At 44.4% G+C, this 20268-nt stretch overlaps 1 protein-coding gene across 7 annotated transcripts in view; it reads left to right on the forward strand.

Moving 5' to 3' along the window:
• The first annotated feature begins 833 nt into the window (after positions 1-833).
• GRIP2 (glutamate receptor interacting protein 2) overlaps positions 834-20268 on the forward strand; it is a 68551-nt gene continuing 49116 nt past the window's right edge. For all 7 annotated transcript variants that reach the window (XR_006180676.1, XM_042880271.1, XM_042880270.1 and 4 more), the window contains exon 1: positions 834-1547. Coding sequence is in view for 6 of the 7 variants with exons in the window: in XM_042880271.1 (XP_042736205.1) it covers positions 1508-1547 (40 nt within the window). In the remaining variant the exon portion in view is untranslated. The remainder of the gene's footprint in view (positions 1548-20268) is intronic.

Here is a 20268-nt window from a genome sequence, read left to right on the forward strand (position 1 = left end):
TTCTGAGCTATCCAGGTTTCATTTTCCTAAGGAAAAAGCCTTGCCCATGAGTTTCCTTCAAAACTTCCAAGCTCTTGGCCACATTCAACCAAACACTGAAGTAGACTCAAACTCATCTGACTCTCCTAAAGAAGCAGCCTTTGTGCTGCTGTGCTCCTCCTGCGCCATCTGTGCATACAACCTTGCCTCTGTACATGATGTCAGTTCCCAGGGGAATGCAGTGCCTATGGATAAGCTGCCTTTTGGATGTGAGATATAGGCTGGTGAATGTAAATGCAGACTGTATCTCCCAGCATGACTTTTGGGGACCTTTGTTGTGCTGCAGCTTTGCTGCCTGTCCTGCCGAGTGTCCGAGGGAGGTCACCTCACTGCATCTTCAGTGCAGCAAAGGGAGCAGATGCTGGTCTACTGAAACAATTTCCAGTCCAGTGCCCTATGCCCACCCCTAGTGCAGGACCAACTGCTTGAGGGTAAAGCAAGGAGCATCTGCCCTGTCCCCATGTCCCAGCATTGCCCCAAAGCCCTGCCACTTGCCCAGACGCAAGCAGAGGGCTTGCACGTGTGGTGACGGTTGCTCTGCCCTTCCTAAGAAAGGGTTAAGCTGAGTTTTCAGAAAGCGCTGCAGGCAGGCCATAAGACTGCAGCTTCATGCTCCCTTACGAGCACCCGGCATGTGTTCTGGAGGCAGCGTAGTGCTTTGACAGCAGCTTGACATTGCCTTGAAAGGTGCTGGAGGCTCTGCAAGCACTTGCCAAGAGGGGGTGGGGGAGAGGGAAGTGTGTCAGGCAGCGCTGCAGCCGCAGCCTCCTCTGCTGCTGCAACTTGGAGGCTCAGCCGCCAGCCAACTTCTGCAGCTGGCTGTGCGCGCAGCTCTGTGCGTACCTCCGCAGGACCAGCTGCTGCCTTTTCTCTTGTCCCCCTTTCCTCACGTTTTTTGTTTTTGTTTTTTAAATTCTCCCCCTGCCTGAGATCCCCATGGAAGCCCCAGAAGGGCTTGTGCTGTGGACTGACAGCTCTCCGTGGGGTGCTGCCTGCTCCCAACCGGCACAGCACGAGGGGCAATGCCGCCGGGAATGAAGCGCTCTGCATTCACTGCATCTGCTGGAGCCAGGGCTGGCCGGTTGCCTCCCCTCCAACCAGCTGTTCCCTTTAATCACTGCGCTCCTAACTTTCGCTTTTCAATGCCTGATGGCCACTCGATCCGAGCCAACCACCACGGAATTTTAGGACCATAGCCTTCATTTTCCTATTTCTATACAGCACTGGGGAGCCATGTAAGGACATTTCTTTCGGAAGGATTGCAACATTTTTAGAGTTCTTGCAAACTGGACTGTTTGCGGTCCAGGACAATTTCTTTTTCTGTCCCTACGGTGAAGCAAGGAGCAGTGTGTGTTCTGCAGGGCTGCTCGGCTGTGGGTGGCAGCGAAAAGTGATCCCAGAGCAGTCGGGGTGAGAGCAAGGAGTGCCTGCTGCAGTTAGTTGAATGGTTTGATAGCTAATAGCAGACATGCTTTGTGGACTGAAAAAGGATTTGCAATCAGACTTCGGTGAGTGAGCCTATATATGTATGTGTATGTGCGTGTGTGTGTATATATATATACATATATATATATATATATATACATTTTTCCCTTCTCCAGCAGTTTGCTTTTACTTATTCTGATTTCCTTTAACTACCTTAAATACCACTAACAGTTTCAAAGCAGAGGGGAGGTTTACAAATCCAAACCTTTGCATCGAAACTGTGACTTAATTGCTTTGATTTTGAAAATGTGTCTCTGCTTCTCTGGAAAGATTTTCTCCCTGTGACCACTGTGAGCACCCTTCAGGCTGCTTCCTGCCTTGACCGCCTTGGGCTGGAGGATCAGCAAACCCAGGCTTCAAATACTGCGGAGCCTTTACAACTCTTCTGTTTCAGTGAAGCCTAATGATAGCTCTTCTTTTTTTCAAGATGAGCATGTGAATGGGCTGAGCATTTAGCAGTGGTTGAAAGCGGGCTGGTGCAGGGAAATAGGAGGTAAGGGACTGCTGAACATGGTGGGATTGCTGCCATATCCCCTCCCCCTTCTCCAGTGTAATACACTGCTACATTTTCTAACAAATAATTTGGCTTAAGCTAGAAATTTGCCATTTCAATGAGATGCTGACCTCTGGAAGCCTAGGGTGGGCTCTTTGCTTTTTTCTGTGGAATTTAATGTAGCCATTTAACCTCTGCTCAAGAGTGGGTAGATCAGTGTAGAAAGGCACCTCTGCAGAGGTCACAAGCACCGGGTCCTGGCCCCAGGCTCTCCAGCATGGATAGGCTCTGTTATTTCCAGCTGGGTGTGATGTACTTTGTTGGATGCTGTAGCTCTGCTTGTTGCAGCTAAATGTACTGCATGGAGCTAGTTCTGCTCTGCTGCAAGTGTTCCCCTTCTGAAAGCAAAGACATTGGAGTTGGAAGTACAGAGGTAATTTACAGTGTTGGAACCATTTTACTTTGCCTGACTTTGTGCTCTCCTTGGTGTACAAATATTCAATGCCCTAAAACACGAACCTAATTCTAGAAAATTGTGGGGTTTTTTCCTCCCTAAATCTGAGAGGTGAAATAAACCAGGTTCAGAGCAGCTCATCCTGGTTGTGTTGCTTAATCCTATGGATGGTGACTAGATGTGATACGCACTTGCTGTAGCAGCACAGCGGTGAGTAGCCGGGGGGCTGGGGCTCGTTTCAAAGCTGTCCAAACCATGGCGATGCATACCAGTAGGCAGAAGAAGCCCAAACGCATGATTTAGCAGGACAGGAATGCAGCTGTTCCACAGAAAGATCAAAAACCAGCTTGGCAGGAGTTCCAGTGCTCTTGGGGCTGAGCCATAAAGTGGGCCCCAGCTCAGGGGTGGCTGGCACTGGCTGTGCCAGAAGAATCCCAGCTGTGGAGGAGAATCATTTGTCTGCTTCCATGTCACCGGAGGCGTCTGGTCCTACGTTAATGCAAGTCTCCATGGTCGCTGTGTTGCTGCAAATTGAGTGAAGGAATGAGAAATATTTTTGGTCTTAGCCCCAAACTTCTTACGGAGTTTTCAGGTGCCTGTAGGTTCTGATGTCCTCTGCCCATAGAAGGAGCCATCCTCTGCGCATGACACAGGACAAAGATGTGGAGAGGGAATGATGGCTGTCTTGTTCTGTGTCTGCCATCCATCCTTTTCCTCGTGCACAGAAAAAAGCTTTGAGGGGGACTGAATACAGTGCATTGGGTTTGATTTTGAATTTGATTTTGCTGAGGCTTAATTGAGCTCTCTTGGCTACTAAGCTGATTTCTCAATGTTTTATAGTGTGTTTCCGAATCCTTCTTGCAACTGTAGGGCTTCCCTGAAATGCCTTATGGCCTTTCTGAAGTCTGGAGAGAAGTTCTGTATTTTGCTCTACTAAACTTTGCATTCAGTTAGTCCTTACTGCAGGATCACTGCAGGAGTGGGCAGAGCAATGGAGCCAGCTAAATCTCCTTGCTGCTGCAAGTGACCAGCTGAGGTTCCCATATACAAGTGGCAAAGAAGAAATACAGTAGATCAGTATGTCCTTCTGTGCTTTTTCCTTCTGTGTTTTTTGTTTGTTTTGCCCTCAGAAGATGTGCTTTTAGCATAAGTGATATTGAAGAAGAGCAGTGCAAATTTCCTGTGCTTTCTTACTGAGCTGCAAGCTGCATCCCTTGTTTGCAGGGTGAAAATGCCCAAGGAAAGAGATCTAATAGATCTTTGCTTCCTCCTGCCTGCTGATTTTTCCTGCTCTGTGCTGTGTTTTCTTTGAAATGGCTCCAGATCATCACAACTTCCAAAGAGGCACAGGGAGAAATAGAGACAGCGTCTGAAAGGACAGAGAACTGAAGCGTGGAGTTAGACTAAGGCAGGAGGAAATCTTTACAGATAAATCTTCTATGAAGAAAGATTTTATCTTTCTTATGAAAGAATTTATCACAATAGCACTATTTAATATAACTCCTGCTCATCAACCTGCTTACGTCACTTGTCAGCTTTGCCTCAGTGGCAGCAAAAGGAAAGATGAAGAGGGAAAGAAGCTGAGGTGCATGTACCAGGACAGCTCCTGAGGTCTCGAGCTGAATCGTAGTGAATTTAATTTCCTTAAGCCAAAATGGGTGGAGAGTTAGAGAAGTCTGAGTTCATTTGGTCTGTTCTCTGCCTTTCTTGAGCTCTAGTACCCAAGTCTAGGCCCTGCATTCAAAGTTAGGCTCTTTGTAAGATGGGTAAAAAGAAAGGATTTACAGGCTTCCCATGCTATACCCATCTTTCTAGATACCACTGGGGTGTTTGTGGAATTGTTTCATTTGTGATCCACAGTATCTGAAGAGCCCATCTGCAAAACTGTCACTTAGATCTGTTTTTTTCCATCCTGAATTTGTTAATTTGATTATTCCTGCCCAATTTTGTTTACTTGAATGCACGTCTGTGTGTTTGTTTTCTGGATCATTCCAGTTTCATAGCATCTGATTTATAGAATCATTAAGATTAGAAAGATCTCTAAGATCATCAAGTCCAACCACCCATCTACCACCAGTGCTGCCCTCTGAACCATGTTCCTCAGTGCCACATCTTTATGGCTCTTGGACACCTCCAGGGTTGGTGACTCCACCACTCCATGGGCAGCCTGTGCCAGTGCTCGACTGTTCTTTCTCAGAAGAAATTCTTTGTAATATCCAACCTATTCAAAAATCTGTTTTCCAGCCTACTTTCAATCCTTCATAACTGGTGCCCATCAGCAAACTTTAATAAGAGCAATCTCTCTGCAGTCATTCAGGTCATTTTGTGAAAACCTGGAGCCTTTCCAAACTGGGATTGGCCCCACAGAACTTCATTTAATACATCCGTCCCTTCTGATTGTGAGTAAGTGATGAATTTTCTCAGTGTGTGGTTTTCCAATCAACTTTGTGTACACTTTATAATCATCTGTATCCTACTTCCCAAACATGCTTATAAAAATAGCATGTGAAACCGTGTCAGAAGCATTTCTAAAATTGAGATATAAGAGCTTGCATTTTCTGCCTACCCAGAAATGATGCTCTGTTATAGAAGGAAGTTGAGTGGGCTTACTGTTGGCTTATTTGTGGTAGATCCAGGATAGTGGTTAGTCCTCCTTTTCTTTCAGCACCTCGCACATAGATGGACCATTCTAGGAACTGAAGATAAGGTGATAAATTTGTCATTCTCCTGCTCCCACTCTGATATTGTTTCTGTTTCATTTTATTTTATGCTTTCCCAAGTTGAACTCTACATCTTGCTCCTTTGCTGTCCTGTGATATCCTACCCATCCTCTATGAGATCTGAAGAATACCTGCTGATGGACAGGTATTTGGCATTCAGGACTCTGAAGTTTTTTTGACTATGAGATACTGGTCCATGGTGTCAGCTGAGCACATGCTTGTCAGGCTTTCTCTCCAGCTATTGGAGACTGACTATTGGAGTTTACATGTACCTCTCTGCCAACTGGCTGAAGCAAATCTCATTGCAGTTGGAATAGGTGCATTCAGGCTGCAAGTGACCATAGTAGGAGAGTGACTTCATGTGCTGTGTTACACCCGGCTTCTGGCTTTTTGTCCAGGTTCATTACTCTTTTTAATGTTTGTTCTACTTTGTTAATCCACGTAGGCCAAGGATAGCCAAACTGCCAAAGTGTTTTTGTATGTGAGGCATGCAGGATTTGATTTTTGGGTTGGCCTCTTCTGTCAGGTAGCACCGATAGGATAGGATGTGATGGCCTTAAGTTGCACTGGAAAAGAGGTTGGATATTAGGAGGACTTTCTTCTCAGAGAGGGTGGTTGGGCAATGGCACAGGCTGCCCAAGGGGATGATGGAGTCACTGTCCTTGGAGGTGTGCAAGAACTGTGGAGATGTGGCACTGAGGGATGTGGTTATGGGCATGGAGGGGTGGGCTGGGGTTGGACTTGGTAATCCTAGCAGTTCTGACCAACTTTAATGATTCTATGATCTATTTTGAAAATCAGTGTTAAAATTGGTACGGGCATGCGGACGCCAATGTCTGTTGCTTGAGATGTGATTTCTATCCTTGTGTAGATAATATGAAATTTTGCTTGGAAGGTCAAAAAAAGGTGTTGGGCAACTTGGAGGGAGGGTGCCTATATTTTTATGTGTTTGCAGCACCTTCTCATGCATAAAATGAGAAAGAAGTAATCAGAAAGAGAGGTTGTTGGAAAACTGAAGGAGAGAAAGTAAAGCTAAAATAAATACTTAGCAGTGTTCATCAATTGGCAATTGAGTGCTACCAGGCATAAGAACATTAAAGGCTCTTTTCAGCTGTCAGTTCAGCTACTGCATAATTTTCAGCATGTGAGTAATCCCATCAGGGTGTGCATGGTCTTAAGCCTTGATAGGATAGGACCCCCAGGTCATTGTATGGCTGTCTGTTCGAGGTGGCAGAATGCTGTTTCAAGACAAGTGTGCTTATGTGGGAGTGAGGAGATTCTGGTTCTGTGACAGCCTGACTGCCACTCTGCTTCTGACTTTTTTTAATATTATTATTCTGTTCATAACAAGAGAAATTACTAACCGAGCTTGATGTTCTCAGCTGCCAAATTTATTAATCTCTGGATTTTCAAATCAGTCTGGTAACTTCAGGGACATGTAAAATCAGACAGGGTGTTATGTGAATTTCCATTCCCAGCAGTTCTCCTTGCATTCCAAACAATTGCTGTACCCCAGTTTTTTATTTCAATGAAAGTATTTTTTGTTTTTCTTTGGCTGTGTGTTTTTGTTCAAGGATCTGATAATTACATGCTTGGAGATGACGGCTTTTCAAAAGCATCTTTCCTAGCAATTTTCAACTGGGGATGTGGATAAAAATATCTCCTTTTCTTTTTTTTTTCTTTTTTTTTTTTAATCAGAAATGTTTTCAGTAATGTGCAATTATGAGCTGTGCCTTCATTCAATTCATCCTGGAAGAATTTGCTTCACAGGGAAATTTGTTTCCTCGCTGCTGTAGATGCCAACATGGTTGGCAGATGCAGGTTTCTGTGAGGAGGAGGTGGGGAAAAAAAAGGCCTAGAAATTGTGTGAAGTAAATTGGTCCCAACACCTGGAAACCATAAAAGAATGGGGAATATATATATGCACACACACGTTTTTGTTAAATCATTGTTAGACTGCTCAGCATAGCAGTCCCAAAATGGCCTTTAAAGTTATTTAGCATAGCCAACTTACGAAGAGATGATCCCACTTAATCGTGCCTCAGTTGCTCTGCTTCTTGTTGTGCAAGTTCATGAAATGATGTTGGAAAGATGGCAGGAGCTGTGGTTTTCACCCCAGCAGTTCTTTGGCTTCTGATCTCAGTGTGTAATGAGTACTCACCTGGTGCATCCTAATGGAGCTATAAGCTAAGAGCTGGTAATGGTGGGGAGAGTACATTTGGCATTAAGGTGAGAAGGGCTGTGGAGCAGTTGTGAAATGAATAAAAGTACACTGAGAGGCAGGAACTTGTGCCATGAAGAGTAAGATCTGGCTCCTTGCTGCTCTGGTGTGTGAATGAAAATGGGTTTTGTGGACCAGCTTCATTGCATCCTCCTCCTTCCTAAAGGATGGGAGTTGTTCTCAGGTCCCATGCCTGCTGCTGTTTTGAGGACAGTGCATGGTGTCATCCTCAGCCTCTGAGCAAGCCAGGTGCTCAGTTTTTTTGAGTAACTTCCTGCCGGGTTCTGCTCCTTCTGCACTGCCCTCCTGATGCCATGTGAACTGCCAGCTCCAGCAGAGTCCACCAGCCTTAGGGATCTTCTGCCATAGCAGCGCTGTGATGGTGCAACTCCATCAGCTGGCTTTTCCCAGCCAGATCACCAAGCTAGCTCGTGGCCCTGCTTCTCTTTGAGCAACCAGCTGTGTGACCGTGCAAGTGCTGGATGTCTGAGTCAAACCTCTGATCGTGATCAATGTTGTGCTGCAGCTCCAGAGGAGCTGTTCCAGCAGTACGATTCTGCTGTGCCTCTGGTACCAGTGGAGATCCCTTCTGGTCCCACTATCACCACACTGGCAGATCCATACAGCGTAATGACTACGGCAGATGGTGCAGCCTGAAATCTGGGGGTGTGGCCTGCTCCTGCCCCAGTGATTTATCGGGGATAATTTCTTCATGGGATGCATTCCCATTTGGGTCGGATTAACCTGTTGGCATAGGAAGAATGTACACATTTTGTTTCATTAGATGTTTATTTTTATAATGCAATGCATTTCCCACATCACCCAGTGCTCCCTGTGTCTCAGTCCCATACCTTGGACTCAGGTGTGCTCTGGACCCTGCTGTTGTTGGGGGATGTTGGCTCCCCTCGCAGAGCCTGGGAACAAAGTGCTTCCTCCTCCTTCTAAATGTCCCTTTATCATTCAGCAGCCAACTCGAGCAGCACCATGAGCTATATAATAGGCAATTAGCTCCTAGCAGATTTATGTGCTGCTGCATTTTATAAGCAAACAATCGTGTCTGTTTAATCATTAAATGGATCTGCTGTATCCAGTGTTCACAGAGCTGATCTTTTCTCTCTCTTCTCCCTGTGCCCCTGCTCTGCTTTCTTGCACCCGTTTTACACCAGTGTAGAGGAGGAGCACTGAGGAGCTGTGCTGGTATGGTGCAGTGCCCATCCAGTGGTGGGCAGCATGCCCCCAGCTCTATGGGGGTTTGGGAAGCAGTCAGGTTTTGTATTCCTGGTTAATTTTAGAAATACCTGCACACAGTGCTCTTCTACACATCCATTACACACTCGACAGAACCTGCTGGTTTTAATTTTTATTAGCACAAGTGCCTTGTTGAATCAGAATTAAGTGCATATTTGGGAAGCATAATGTGAAGCATTACATTTAATGGTCTGTGTTTCTGACATGAGTCTCCTCTATCCCCAATACTGTGTGGTTTTTAGTTACACTTGAATTTTTCCTGAGCTCACTGCCACTTCTTACCCTCTGTAAGCTGTAGGAATGCCTGTGAGCGTTTTGGAGGATGGCAAAGCCCTGCTTGCTGCAGTATGCTCTGATTTGCACTGGGATTTCCCATGCCTTTTGGGAATTTCTTTGCTGGTTGTAGCTGAGACTGTGTTCTCCCAATGACTTCTGCTTCCTATACAGTGTGAAGCAACAGCAAATCAGACAATTGTTTGCATGGAGGTAGCTGCACAAAACGGAGTGCATTAGTAACTACTGGAGTGTTGTCTTAACTCTCCGGATGATGTCTTCCATTATGGCGGTGCTGTGATTTCTGGGGAGCAAGGGGAGCAAGAAGAAGGGCAGAAATGAAGCAGGGTTTGCTAGAAGCGAGATTCAATGGGCAGTTCAGGTAAATTTTTAACAGCTGGTTTGATGGGGCCAGATCGCACCATTTCCAACATCAAATACCTTTGGGCTTTGAAACGTTCTTATTTTGTCATCTTGTCCTGCTAAATCTGATACTGCCTGGCTCTTTGATTTCTCTCTTTCCCTTTCTCTCCTTTCACTTTAAGAAAGCCTCTTGCTTAAACTTTCTGTAGTCTTTTAACTATAAGCTTCTTCCATCTCTCACTGTGAATCCTCCTGACACAGCTGAGGATAAAAGCAGCCCAGACACGTACATGGGCCATTGCATAATGGATGGTTTGTGTGTCAGAGTCTAAAATCTACATATGTTTAGATCAATTCTGAAGTGGGTACATCTGTATATATTCATATATAATGGCTTTTACCACATGAATGAATAATCCAACACCCACGACTTGATATTTATTTTTTTTGAAGCACTGCTACTTAGCTAAACACGGAGGGGAGAATCACATTTATGGGAATTAAGTCTTAGTAAGGTTTAGCAGAGCTTCATGGATAAGCTGGAAATGAGTCTAAATGGGGTGCCGGAAATCTTTCTTTTAAAACAGTTAATGCTGTCTGGTACTTCTTCCTTATTTCTTGATTCCCACTGGTTTTTAAACACTTTGCTTTGGAATGCAGTACAAATCCAAGATAAAGCACCTGATTTTCAACCTACTGCATTTGTGTTTTCTCCTAAGCGGCAGTCGGTCCTCCTGGAAGAGGAACCCAACGTTTGTGACCTGGGAGTGTTGTCTTATTGCAGTGCAGAGGCAAATCTGGCTGTGAGATATTTTGGTGCACTCACCCAAGATGATGGAGCTGTAGGTGTCCCTGCTCATTGCAGTGCCGTTGGACTGGATGGCCTTTAAGGGTTCCTCCCAACTCAAATGATTCTACGATTCTAAGATGTAGGCTCTACAGAGAGCCACGGTTACTTGATTCACAAGGCTGTGAATTCTGTGATTGTTCATTGCTCCTTTTGGAGCCATAGCCTTGCTCTGATTCTAAGATCAGTGCAGTAGCAAAAGAGGACACGGACAGCTTTGGTGTTTGCTTCTCTTCTGACTTTTTCATGCTAGTGTTAATGGGATCCCTTAGATTTTGGCTGTATCTATTTTCTCAGTTCACCCGCAGGTCCCTTGCTCGTGCTTTTATTAGATATTACTGCACTGAAGTGCATCTCATGCCTTTTTTGCCCATTGTTGGGTTTTGTGGTTTTACCTTTTCCTTCTCTCCCTCCCTCCCTCCCTCCCTCCCTCCCTCCCTCCCTCCCTCCCTCCCTTTGTTTTCTTCTGTTGTGATTTGCATGGGTTTTCTACTTGAAGCTGTGTCTCCTGGATGCTGGAGCTGCTGTTGTCAAACTGCTGTTGCTCCCAGAGATTAGCACAGAAGGAGGTTTTTCACTGGTAAGAAGGGTTTTTCCTCAACTCATCACTGTAAGGAATTGTGTTTTATAGAAGGTTTCCTTAAGACTGGCTTACCACTCTTAGCCCATCCCCATGCTGCGTGCTGTAAGTTGAGCCCAGGTGCTGATGTGCCCTCAGGAGCACTTATTTTACACTTGTAAGGTGGGCTCTCCTGGAAGTGCTGTAGGAGTAAAACAAAAAACCATATTACAGCTTCAGTGAGTGCCTCTTCTGAAGGGATTACCTGGCTGAGTGATGGCACAGTGCCTTGTTGCCACCTCATCCTCCTGATGTGTCCTCATTCTTCAAGTGGGAATGGGAACTCTTGCTCTAAGCTGGCCAGAATCACAGACATATTTTGTTATGGATGAAAATGGCCTTTCTCTGAACTGTGATTTTTCTTTTCAGCCAACTGTAGCCCAAATTACATCTTTTCCTATTTTTTTTCCTTTAAGCCTGGGTTGTTTTGAGCCCAAATGAGCCATTTGCAGTCCATTATCACCCCCTGCATAATGCAGGTCAAAGAGCTTAGTCCAATTACTGTGAATCATGTTCCGAATCCCCTGTCAATGGTGCAAAATGATATTTAGAAAGATTCCCATTTGTCACAATAAGATACACAGTGACATAATGTCCAGGAGGGTAATCCTTCTCTTGGGGTAGGAGGGAAGGGCACACATGTTCCCACACCTAGGCTGAATCTCTGCGCCTTTCCTCCCCAGTTTTTGGCTCTCCTATCTCTCCATTAATGATTCATATGCTCAGATTGGATATTAGGAATGATTTCTTCTCAGAAATAGTGGTGATGCAGTGGCACAGGCTGCCCAGGGAGGTGGTGGAGTCACTGTCCCTGAAATTGTTCAAGGGTAGATGTGGTACTTAGGGACATGGATAGTGTGCAATATTGGTGGTAGGTGAACAGTTGGACTTGATGATCTTAGAGGTCTTCATGACCTTAATGATTCTATAAATCAGATTGCTTTCTCCCCTTCTCTTCAATGCAGTGCTGCCTTGAGCTTCTGATACATCCTTGGAGGATGGAAGCCACCAGGTACCACTTTTAATGCAGAGAACATGGGGACCAAAATGGAGTTTGTAAAAGCAAAATAGGTCAAAGAATTTATTGTCATCATTACTGCAGAAATGATCTGTTTCAAAAGGGCTAACCAGGTGTTGGGATTGATTGGTTTTGTTCCTAAAGAGATTTTTGTTGCTCAGAAACAAATTATGGACATACATAATTTTTCTGTTGGCTTTAACCCTTGAGGTATTGAAAGTAAAAGCCTACCTGCCTGAGTGTACCACAGACAAACCTTGATGTGATGTTTTGTCACTAAAGCAATTGCTTTTTGACTAATTCAGGCTTTTAAACAAGCAGGTAGTAGTGGCTGCTAGGTTTAAGTGGTACAAATTATTTGAGTGCTATGGTTTAATAAACTGACAGTTTTTAATTTCATCTGCTGAAAAAGCCACAATAGAGCTGTCTTTTTTTATTTGATTTCACTCCACAGTTATTTAGCACGGCATTTGTTGCTTGAAATAAAGGAAGTCCCCAGGGTTTGGATTCAGCAGGTTCTTATCCAGCTCCGTATTGAAGAGAAGTTTGGAAGCTTGGTTGGAGTTAATAGGGAGAACTGTGTTCCCTTGTCAGCTAGGATTTACTGCTGCCTGCTGCCCAGATTAATAAACACCGTTGTATCCAGGAGGCATTCTTCCTTGGGAATGGCTTTAGACATCATTGGTTGTTTCTCACCATATTACAACGGTTCGCTTGGATAATTTTCATGAGAGATCAGTCTGCAAATGTATCTGATTCATCTTTGATTTTTAGTTTTGAAAGGTGGTTTCTTTAGATAACACAATCTGTATATCAGCAATATTTTGTCTTCCTAGTTCGTTGCTGGACCCTTCCCAGTGCACTCTGCACTGCTTAACAAAAGAAATTGCAAAATTGACTGGAAAATGTATCTTTAATAACAGCATTTCAAGCACTAGAGCTGTTGAGAAATAATAATCTCATGGAGTTGGTTTCTGCACTATTCTTGTCCCTTGTGAACAAAATTACTGCACATATTACTGCATGCACGTGCAGATGGGACCTGCAGGGAGGTGAGGAAGTGTGCAGTCTGTCTGCCTCCATCTTGCTCATAAATACAGACTGATGAAGCTGTCTATGAGAATGCCTGTGAGAGTGAGAGGGGCTGCAGGAAGGGAAGTTCCTCCCTGCTTTTCTCTGCTTTTATTCTTTAACACTAGAAATTCAAATCTTGTTGGGGAAGTGTGTAAGAAAAGCAAAGTGGAAAAGGCTCACTGAGTGAAATGGACCTTTTGGGTATGGGCTTTTTGGGGGGTGTTTTGGAAGAGATGCACCAAGGAGATGTTCTGGTTTTGTATAGGAAATGCTATTTGTGCTGAAGACCCAACCTGTCTGTCCTTCAAGTAGTGGTTGAAAAGCTGATGTAATGCAGAAAGCATAGCCTCATCAGAACAGGGAAAGAGGTGTCCTTGATGTTTTTAAATCTGAGGAAGAAAAGCAACCCTGGGATATTTAAGAACAACAGTATAATTTCCTGCATGAGCAGAGGACCAAATAAACCATATTTTTCAGTTTTGCCTCCATCACTCCTTGTTCTTTTCGCTACCATGCAAAAGAAAGTGGGTGGTGAGGCTAAAGCTGTTTGCACAGCAATTCTCTTTGCTTTGCCAAGAGCGTGACTTTGAGTCTTTTCTACCCAAAATAGTTTTGAGAAAGGTTACAGGACTAAAATCCTCTTTTAGCTGCTCTCTCTCCCCCCACTTAAGGATATTGACCACTGGGTTCCAGAGACACAAAAGGACAGTAGGTGAATGGATGGACAAGCAGCCTGAGAAGTTAGTTTTCATAGAAAAACAAGACAGAAGTCATTTTTTGAAGATTTCCTTCCTTTCTCAATATAGTTTGAGTGGAAATTAACAACTGCTTCCAGGTCCGCCGCTGCGTGCTCCCTGAGGAATGCTGATTAGATAAAGTTACTCTGTGAGGGCTTCCAAGGCAAGAATGGGAGGCACACAGTGCACTGTCACAATGCCTCTGATACATAACAGCAGGATGATAATGGCAGGTTGGGTGCAGGTTCTTAAATCGCCTCATTTCATTTTTTTGCCTTTTTTTTTTTTTTTTATTGGAATGCTATGTATTTAAAGAAAGGAGCACTACATCTCAGCACTGCAACGCAGGTCCAGCATTCATTCTTATCAGATGGGACTCAGATCAGTCCTTGGGCAGTTTTTAATATCCTGTGAAAGCTGATATGAATTAAATCTCTCTGAATTCTGGCTTCACTGCAGAGCCAACTGAAAAAGGGCTTTGTGTGCACACATATACACTAATTATATCTTCTACTGATTTACCAAATGTTTAAATTCCATCCTTTCCTCTGAAAGCAGGAGTCTTCCCAGGCTGGATGGGGCGGTGAGCAACCTGGTCTAGTGGGAGGTGGCCCTGCCTATAGCAGCAGGATTGGAACCAGGTGATCTTAAAGGTCCCTTCCAACCCAAACCATTCTATCATTCCTACATCAGTGTCATGTGGAGGGTTTGCAGGGGAGAAGAAAGACACCCTGTTATCTCCTGGTAGCCAACCTGCCATATAACAGAGGCATCCTCTGTCCCATACCTTGATCTCACAAAGGCTGCTGATACGCACATGATTACGTACATAGTTTCTGGTTGAAAACAGTTGCTTGAAATAAATTGTTCCTTTAAAAGTAATTTTGATTTCTTATTAAGAAAAAAAAAAAAAAAAAGGAGGAACAAAGCATGTAGTTTTTTGTTGAACAATAGGCTATTGTATCTTCTATAAATCTGTTTCCTGTGAATAAAGCAGCAGGTGGTAATGAAATTATACATGCCTTAGAAGGGTTAGTAGATAAATGAACACAGGCTTTAAGAAAGGGGATGCTGAGGGTGTGGGAAGATGAAATCCATGCTGTGTGTAGTGGGGAGGGTGAATTCAGACATACAACTTTCTCCTGAAATAACCTTGATATCTGGACAAGTTCTTCCAAGCTTGGATGGGAGCAGCACAGGTGGGTGGAGAAGATGCCACAGCAACCTCTGCTTAGGCACCATCTTACTCCAGGGAAAGCAGTGAAGCGTGGTTGTGGTGGGGCTGGCGCAGGTACTGGTGCATTTTTATAGCGCTTTAGGGAGGTGCACCAGAAATAGGTGGGCAAACGGGGGAGAAAAAAGTAATCTTCAGGGTGACTTAGTAACTGTGCTTGCTGGAACTGGAATACAGCACAGCCATCCTCTTTGGCTTTGCTTTCAGGAAAATTTGTGATAAGGAAAGTCAAAGAAGAAACGTTTCCCCAAGCCCTCATTTGTCTTCTGTGTAACTGGTGAATGTGTGCTGTAAGGACACTTACTGCCAGCGCAGGGAAAATTACGAGGCCGTTCATAGCAACAGGCAGCCTCTGCCATTTGTGCCACATGTGCTGGTACATAGATTTATGAAATTAAGGAGGGGCAGCTCCCAAAATAGCTTGGTCTATTTCAGTCTGAGCTCATAAGGGGAAACTTTTTGGATAATGATCCTGGTACACAGAAGTGGAAAAACATTCCAAGCTCCTGCTGGATCTGGGCAGCTCTAGTCTGGGAGTTACATTGCTGACTGAGGTGGGGATGAGATCTGGGATGGGTGCTGGTTTTTCTCCTGGTGTATTCTCAAATCCTGGAGAATAAAGAAGAATCACAGTATCATAGAATCATTAAGGTTGGATAAGACCGGTAAGATCATCCAGTGTAGCAGTCAACCCATGCCCACCATGTCCATAACCATGTCCCTCAGTGCCACATCTCCATGGTTCTTAACTCTTCCAGGCATGGTGACTCCACTCCCTGGACAGCCTGTGCCAGTGCATCACCACTCGTTGTGAGAGGAATGTTTTCCAAATATCCAACCTGAAAGTTCAGGGTCTTTTAAAAGATAGGGTTTATTCATTTATTTATTTTGGAAGCAGTCAGCGAAATGGTCATTGTCATAAAAATGAATTTGTGCTGCAGAACCCCAAAGCAAAAGTGACTTCTTTTCCCATGTTTTTAAGCAGATTTTAACCATGATTTACAGAATCATGGCTTGCTTTGTCCTGCCAGTACAGATTTAGTGTATCTGTTGCTGTACACTTGGACTGGTTTTATGTAGGGCAGAATCATGAACTCTGGCTCAGTTTTTGCAGTACTCTAGGAAATGTAGCCTGGAGACTGCCAACAGATTTTGTTTTTAACCATTTCTTTGGGATCTCTCTGTTTTCTTTAACTTTGCTGATTCTGATGCAAAGTTGGAGCAATGTGTTCCTAGAGAGGGAATGGTACTGAAGAATGTGCAATGCCACGTGGAGCGCTGGGCTTGGAGAGTGACTGGCATTTTGTTGCTGTCCTCCAGCATCAATGGTTCAGCCCCTGTCTGGGCTTGTAGCACTTTGGGAGTGAAATCTCACTTTGAGGTTCAGAATGGAGTTCATGATATATGTCTTCCTCCGTCCTCCAGCTAGTAATACGGTAACTTACAAAGTCTTCCAAACCTATCAGAGACAGATCTTTTTAAAGGTAATTAAGTGCCTGAAGTTGCAAGAAGATGGTTATAATCCAGTTTTGAAGTACGTATTTGCCCGTTCAGGTACTCAGATAACTTTAAGATCCCATGCTATGGAGACCATGCCCAGTGTCTGCAGTTCGAGTTGTCCTGACCCACGCTCTGCTCCTTGTTTGATTGCAGACAGATTTCTCCTCTGATTTACAGAAGTAACTCTCCTCAAAAGGGATCAAATCGCACTCAGTTTTGGTCACTTGGGTTCCTGTTTCCAACCTTGAGCTTCTATGCTAGCAAAAAATACTGTCTTGCGTTAGCATGAACAGCATTTGGTTCTTAATGCTGGTTTAGTATTCATTTCTCTAAATAGGGAGTGCAATTACCGTATGGCTAAATAACTGTTTCCAACTGTCTTTTTTCCATTAAACAAATGGGAGGCTTTACCTCTTGGTCTTCCCACAAGATTAATGCACTTTCTCTGCAGGAACTGTCTTAAGACGATCCAGGAGCCTGAACACTTGCAGACAGCAAGCTTAATTGTCACAGAATCTTATTTAGCCAATGACGATTTTCATTAAGAGGTGATCTGTGTTAATAACATAGACTAATAACTTCTCTAAATGAAAAAAACACCTTTCTTTCCCCCCTGCAGGCAGGAATAATGAACTCTTAAATCAGAACTCTTTCTGAGGAAGCTTTTTATTTTGTTGCAGAGGTTGGCTTCAGATTTGACTGATGCCAGAGGTTCCTGATGCCTGTTCTCACATCTCGTGGGAGACGTAACTGAAAAGTCGTGGTGTTTTTGAGAGCAGTTTGGCTGCTGGATGCTACTGGGAATTTGCCCAGGACTTTCCCACTGGCTCCGTACCACACAGGACAGGGTTGGAGGAGCATTTCAGAGAGGCAGCAAGTCAGCCTTGGCCAGCGTTCACTGACTTGGGCAGCAGATTGTAGAATCACAGAATCATTAAGTTGGAAAAGACCACGAAGATCACCAAGCCCAACCCACCCCCACCATGCCCATACCCACATCCCTCAGTGCTGCATCTCCATGGCTCTTGATCACCTCCAGGGAAGTGGATCCACCACTCCCTGTGCATCCTGTGCCACTCTGTCGTCACTCTTTGTGAAAAGAAATTTTTCCTAATACCCATCCTGAACCTCTCCTGGCACTTCAGAAAGCCATTACCTCTTGTCCTTTGATGGACCAAACCACTTTGGAAGATCAGGAATTCCTCTTACAGGGAAACTGTGGATTTCCTATGAGTTAGGATTGATTTAATTAATTTTGTAGTTGACCCCTGCGAATCAGCCATCTGGCTGCTGGATGATCAATGGTCTAATAAGCATCGTGGTCAGAGGAGAGACTCATAAGACAGAAGGCATGAGTGGGAAAGTAAGCTCAAACTTCCTATGAGACCTAAGAGAATCCTCACCAGAGGCAGCCATGGGAAACAGGGAAATCAAGTTCTTGTCTTTTCTATTAATCAACTCCTTTGTCAGTGTTTGTGATGTACGCTCCTTCTCTGCAACACTTGCTGCAGGGAAGAAGAGCTCGTGGCTGGATGTGTGTAGAGGAGAACAAGGAGACTTCTCTCCCTGCTGGTAGCATGATGCTGAAATAGCAAAAAATGTTTTCGAAGAACTTACAGCAGCTTTTTTGTACTGACAAAAATTCCCATGGGATAACTGTGCAGAAAGCATTGCACGCTCAGTGTTACTGAGAGTCTAATGTACTTGGTGAGCTTTTCTGAACGATGTGGAACTGGCAGTAACACTGCTGCTTGAAAATCACTAATTACAGAATATTTTCTTTAGAGAAATTTGGGCCTGCTGTGTGTGAGAGGAAAAGCTTGAGAAATATACCTCTAATGGCTCCAGCATGGGTAGCTCAAGAAAGGAACTACATAGGCTTAAGAGAAAAGTTCCTTTCCAAATTGAGGGAGGAAGGGATTCATGAATTTTCAGTGCTTGGGCTGGCACTCCTTTTGGTCTGACTGAGCGTCAGGCTACCAGCCTTCCCCCAGCTGGGTGCTGTGCCAGGCAGGAGAAAGGACCGAGAGAGAGCAAAAAGAGCTGGATTTCTTATTTTAAAAAACAAAATAACCTCCTACCTCCCCTCTAAAGCGTCTCCGTTAATACCAGCTTGAGTGGCAGAGCAGGAAACTGGCTGAAAATGAACAAAGAGCCGCACGGCAGGGATGCTAATGCAAGCAAATGCCAATTCACACTTCAGCATGCATCGTGTGGCAGCTTCCCTTCCTGTTCAAACATTTTAGCTAGATAATGAGTTGAAAAAAACCCAACATTTTTAGCATAATCAACAACGTTTTCAAGGGAGAAGAAATAGAAGAAGGGAAGCTGTGGTGCTAATTATTTGCCGTTGATTTGGCTGCAGCACTGTGCAGGGGGCTCAGTGCTAATTGCACACAGTGGCTACAGATCAGGCTATGGGTGTTGGCTGCTGGGGGAAGCTGGTAACTCATCACCAACCTGAAATGGCAGCCAGGGCATGTCCAGAAACAGCTGTTGAGAGGGCAACTTAGCAAAATGGGATTTCACATCAATAGTGATTGGGGTTGCAGTGGGAAAACAGAGCTCAGGGAGTGCTGGTGGCTGTCTGGTCCAGGGTGGTGTGTTGATGAGAAGCAGACGGTTGGCTGCTTTGCTTTGCCAGCAGATTATGGAGTTGGCTTCAGATCATCTTTGGTGGCTCCCTGGGAGCTCTGAGTTCCCACCTGCAGCAGAGCATTGCCTCAAGCACATTACCTGGGTAAAGTTGGCAGTGATGCTCTTGAATGGAAAGTAGCTGCATCCTGGGGTGGTTCTCATCATCCTTAGAGTCCTGCGTGACCAAAGGGAGTCCAAATGTAGTACATCCCAGTGAGTTTTGAAGCACATCTGCAGGCTCACCTTCCAGTGCTGAGAAAGAAATCTCGTGCTGATATCCTGCCATTTTGAGGTTCCTCCTCCATCTGAGAAAGGAATGAAAGGAGGTTACGGCTGCTGGGCTGACCAATATGGATCAGGAACTGCTGGACCAGCATTGCCCTGATCCTCCCCTTGGAAATGCCTGCTTTGTGCTCTTGAAGCGTCCTTGTCTTCTGCCTGCAGGTGTGTAAGAGATAGGATGGTGGAGAGAAAGGCTGAATGTAGGGGAAGCTTGCTAGAGAGAGAAATTAAGATGGACATGGCCAACGTGGGTAGATGATGAAAGTTCTGGAACTTTACCTCTGCTGAAGGAGAGATGGCAGGTGGCTTTGCTTTGTTTTCAAAAAATTAGGTGCTGGAACTTAACTATCCCAAGTACATTAAACTTTTCCACAGTCTTTAAGCCTAGATTAACCTTGTCCCTATCGGTGTCACTGAGAAATGCTATGAGATCTCCGTGGTCAGAATGCTTGATTTTTCCTTCTTTCAGAAAGCAGAGCTTTATTCCCGTTTCACAGCAGTCCTGGCTGCTTGGGTACCAAGGTTCAATGTGCTTTGGCAGCAGAGACTTGGCATGGTTTGGTGATGGTCTACTGCCAAGTGCTAATTCTTTCTTTATTAGAAATTCTTGGTCTAATGGCAATGGAAAAGCTGATGCAGGAGAAGAGTCCAAGATCTGAGCACCTATGCTATCCCTCTATTGGCTGCAAAACAGGTTGAAAAAGTGAAGGGTGCGAAGGGTGCGTATTTTTCAGCTGAAGCTTTTAATGCTTGAAAATGTAGATTTGGGTCAACTAAATCAGAGAGTTTTGTTCAACTTGTGAAGTTACTTCAGCTGGAGCATCAAGAATTAAAACTAATGTGTGTATATATATATATATATGTGTGTGTGCTTTGCCTTTTTGGAAATTACTTTAGTTGGAAACTTGTTTCATTTTACTTTTTAAAAGTGTTCAAGCCCTTGAGTAGAATCCAACTCTTTGCATTTAAATGTAGCCCACACGATTCAATTTATACCAGCATTTTTCTGTTTGTGAGGAAATTG

Source organism: Lagopus leucura, unplaced genomic scaffold, assembly GCF_019238085.1.
Source record: "Lagopus leucura isolate 7727_CA_CO unplaced genomic scaffold, USGS_WTPT01 Super-Scaffold_100026, whole genome shotgun sequence".
NCBI classification, from domain to species: Eukaryota; Metazoa; Chordata; class Aves; order Galliformes; family Phasianidae; genus Lagopus; species Lagopus leucura.